General features: G+C 33.3%; 1 protein-coding gene across 1 annotated transcript in view; it reads left to right on the forward strand.

Annotated features, from left to right (window-relative positions):
- The first annotated feature begins 79 nt into the window (after positions 1 to 79).
- The window catches only part of LOC117111199 (CMP-N-acetylneuraminate-poly-alpha-2,8-sialyltransferase-like), a 4,914-nt gene continuing 888 nt past the window's right edge, over positions 80 to 4,105 (forward strand). Inside the window, exons 1-4 of the mRNA XM_033254084.1 lie at positions 80 to 310; positions 2,013 to 2,213; positions 2,948 to 3,049; positions 3,644 to 4,100. Coding sequence (XP_033109975.1) covers positions 2,032 to 2,213; positions 2,948 to 3,049; positions 3,644 to 4,100 — 741 coding nt within the window. The 5' untranslated portion in view covers positions 80 to 310; positions 2,013 to 2,031. The remainder of the gene's footprint in view (positions 311 to 2,012; positions 2,214 to 2,947; positions 3,050 to 3,643; positions 4,101 to 4,105) is intronic.

Here is a 4,105-nt window from a genome sequence, read left to right on the forward strand (position 1 = left end):
TATATATATGGGGTGAAATCATTGGCCATATCGTATAGGTCTCTGTGGTGTACCGGTATGACACGGCCTTTTACCAGAGGCAGTTGTTTTTTCAATACAGATGAAAAAGAAAAAGAGCTCTTATGTTTGAGCACTAGTGCAGTGAGTGAGCATATTTCCGTCCGTCCGTTGGCTTTGTGGCTAATATGGGATAACAACTCCCCGGATACGAATATGGGATATTATGGCACAATGGGTGTAACGCTTAACATAGAGGATACAATTACAGCGGTGGATTCGAATGTGAAAGCAATGGTTGATTAAATAAAAGGTAAAGTAAGGCTTATGCTATTATAATATTTCAACCAGAGAACAGTGAAATTACAACTGTTCTCTAGTTTTAACAACGTCATTGTTGATGTGAACTCATGAGTCTCTTAGTGAGTAAATGGAGATACGGTGTTCAAACCCAATTGAGCCTACTAATCACAACACAGACCCTCGTCGAGGTTCAAGCCTAGAGCCTAGAATTCACTAGGGTATATTGGATGTAAACTTCAGTAACATTATAATATAAGCCACGAGTTTATTTCCAATCGGAAGATAGAACACAATTCGGTCATATTGGTTCCACAGAGATATCCTTATTCAGAGATACCCCCTTCCCTATCTATATTATAATTCTGTCTATCTAAGGCATTTGATCATATTATGTGAAGAGAATTGCAAGTACCTGTATATGTATGGATTGACGTTAAATTTATATAGGCCTATTGCAAATTCGATACAAGATAAATATTGACCAAGAGTATAGAGATAACATGTTAGGCGGGCTAAAGCGCAACACACCAAGAGGGCATTTTTAAACCACTAGTCAACAACTTAATATGATAAATAAAATAATGATATTATACATACAAAGATATTAAGAAGATACGAGAAACAGTAAAAGGTAAAATTCAGTTAGATTAAGTATATTAATTAAAATACGTTTGTACTTTGAGGTTTGCATAATATAACGCGCCCTTTCCATTCTTCATGCAAATCACTCATCCATTTAATATTGTACATTTATGTAAAGAAATTTCGTAGGTTTTGGTATTGTGTAAGCGAATAATAGCAGTTGTTTGCTCACTTGAGTAGCAAACAAAATATTCAATATCCGTTCTGTAGGTTTCTGCCTTCGTTTTCTTCTACTATTCAATTTGATTTTTTTTTTATTCGTGGTTTTCAAACGATGGCCACAAGGTGTTAGCCTATTGTGTTTTTAATTACCAACTCATTATAATATTACGACAGATTTATCTATACCAAAAATGATAATAAATTTTGATGAATAATATCGAGACACTTTCAACAAAAAGTAATAATTCATTTCAGAATTATGTACAGTACCGTGGTGTACCACATTGTTACTTAACCAGGAACAAACAATAATGATAACAATAATAATAAATAATAATAACACTATTATTAATAATAATAATAATAATAATAATAATAATAATAATAATAATAATAATAATGATAATGATAATGATAATAATGATAATAATAATAATAATAATAATAATAATAATAATAATAATAATAATAATAATATTAATAATAATAAGCTGATCACAATTATACACCTACGACTAGGCCTATATCAACTACTGAAACAGTAACACACCGGATCCAACTGTCTCGCTTTTTATATATAGGCTTAATATATCATGACGAACTATGTATGTATAATATATATTTTATACAAGGGCAAAAATTACACTAACCGAGATTCGAACACATGCCCTAACCAACTGGACCACTGAGCAGAGGGCGTATCATAATAATTGATCTCGGTTCACGTATGTATTAAATACTAGAGCTGTAACCGCATATACAAAGGAGTGTTAAATCAATGAATACACCGTAATTGATTAAAAAGTATTCCAATATATAAATATCATAACTAACAAACGCAAATTAGAAGCATCGAGAATGATTTTTTTTAAACATTTACCGTAGTTCATGATATTAATTTCCTTCAGATTTTATGATTCTTATGAAATGGGCCGAAAGAGAGATGCCGAAATAAAATACATGTGCTTCATTACAATCTTCTCGCTAATCTGTTTCGTTGTGACAACGTTCATAACATCACAGAAACGGCAGAAATTAAAAGAGGAACAGGTGAAGATATATAGGGTCATTCAAGCACAGACAAGCACACGAAGTCGGAACAACCAAAGGTAAGAATTGCGCGTATACCTGAATAAACATTCTGTAATAGGCAGTTTTCGCCGCACGACGTTAACCTTAACGGTAACGGATGACGTCATAATTTATTCATTTTTCGTTGCGGAGTACGTTAATATCAAGATTTTACGTGCTCGACGTACGTTAATAACGGGTTTGCGCATGCGTATTTCGATTTGTTTACAAAAGGGGCGGAGCTATTGCGCTGTATTTTTGGTACTAACGTTAAGGTTAACGTCGTGCAGCGAAAACATAAAGACTGAGAAAGTGTAGGATTGGGGTCGAAACTGACCAATTCATACTTATCTAATTGTTTTATTGAAATGTTTTCTATTTGATAGAACTTGATCGGTTGATTTCCATTTGCATTGTGATTTGTAATATTTTTTTTTTTTTATGTATTTGTATATATGAAATGTCTATTCCTAAGTGAATGTTTTTGTTATATATTTAATCTCTCCGTTTCGGAGATTTTTGAATAAATTGAAATTGAAATTAATTGACCAATTAGACATGTGACAACGATGAATATTCGAACAATAGAATCCAAAACAAAACCGTGTGGGTGACGAAGAACAAGATAAAGTGTGTGTATGGGGGGGGGGGTAATTGTAACACCATATACCATCTTAAACGGTGAAGTGATGTTAGAGCACAATTACAGTATGTGGCAGAGGGGCAAATGAGTACTATTACGGTACATTTGTGCATTTTTTTTTTTGCAAAGGAACACCTCTATAAAAGCAACACGTGTGGAAGACAAACACCGCCAATGGTTTAGTCAAAGTTTATCTGTGCAAATTGACACAATTAAAGCAATGGATATAAAGTACGTATAAGCTTATGTGAGCTATATTAATTTTCATAACAAAATTTAGTAGTATTTAAATAATGGACCATATTTTAACAAGAATTCTGATAGTCAGCAAAACATATTAATGGAATTAAAAAATAACAAGAAAGTAAAAAGTTATTAAACTTAATTTTTTTAATCTGTTTTTCTTGGGAAGTTGGTAAATTATTTTATCAATATTAAATAAGCAAGTCAATGGTTTAATTGAATTTTGAGGGATTTCAGATTTTAGTACACAAAGTACATATTTAATCACATCGTGAACACAATTTAAGAGAAAAAATATCCACTGATGAAATCTAATTACTTGGAGGCGATCTTTAGATTGGACCACGCTAGCCACAAATTATTAAGTCTCTAATTTCAAGTAGTTAACGCACAACAAACATGATGTGTGCGTTGCCTCTCTTGTTTCGTCAAAAATGCCTTTTAAATAAATTAGTCTATCCGACAGTCAGGTAGATGACATTTTGCTATTCGGTACCCAGATTGGAAGGTTTTGAGTTGTAAACTTTCCAATATAACATGTATAGGGGCTTATCATTGATACGGCATGATTTTAATTTTCAGAAAACGAGTAATTTCCAGTGGAATGTCTTGGAAGAAAATGTTGTCGAACTCTGTTGAAATTGTGAAGGAGTTTAATGGGAAATTGTACAGAAAAAATGAATCGCAGAAAAAACTTCGAATGAAGGCCGTGGAAAATTGTGCTATTGTAGGAAACGGAGGTGTGCTACTTGATAGCCGTTGCGGCGACGAGATCAATGCGCACGATTTCGTGTTTCGCATTAATATGGCTCCGATAGACGGCTTTAGGACTGATGTAGGAAGCAGGGTTGACTTTATGGCTTTGAATAGCCAAGGAACGAGGCAGCTTTTGGGTTGCATGAAGCGATCTACACAAGGTTGTACACAGACTCTGAGAACACTTAGCATGTTGGAAAAAGGCTACCTGTGGTTCTCTAAATATACAACAGTTAATTTGAAATTATCGTCGGCAATCTATGAATATGTCAATACAACAATTATACA

Source organism: Anneissia japonica, unplaced genomic scaffold (genome assembly GCF_011630105.1).
Source record: "Anneissia japonica isolate Jap-2015-1 unplaced genomic scaffold, ASM1163010v1 scaffold288008_len1385354_cov213, whole genome shotgun sequence".
NCBI classification, from domain to species: Eukaryota; Metazoa; Echinodermata; class Crinoidea; order Comatulida; family Comatulidae; genus Anneissia; species Anneissia japonica.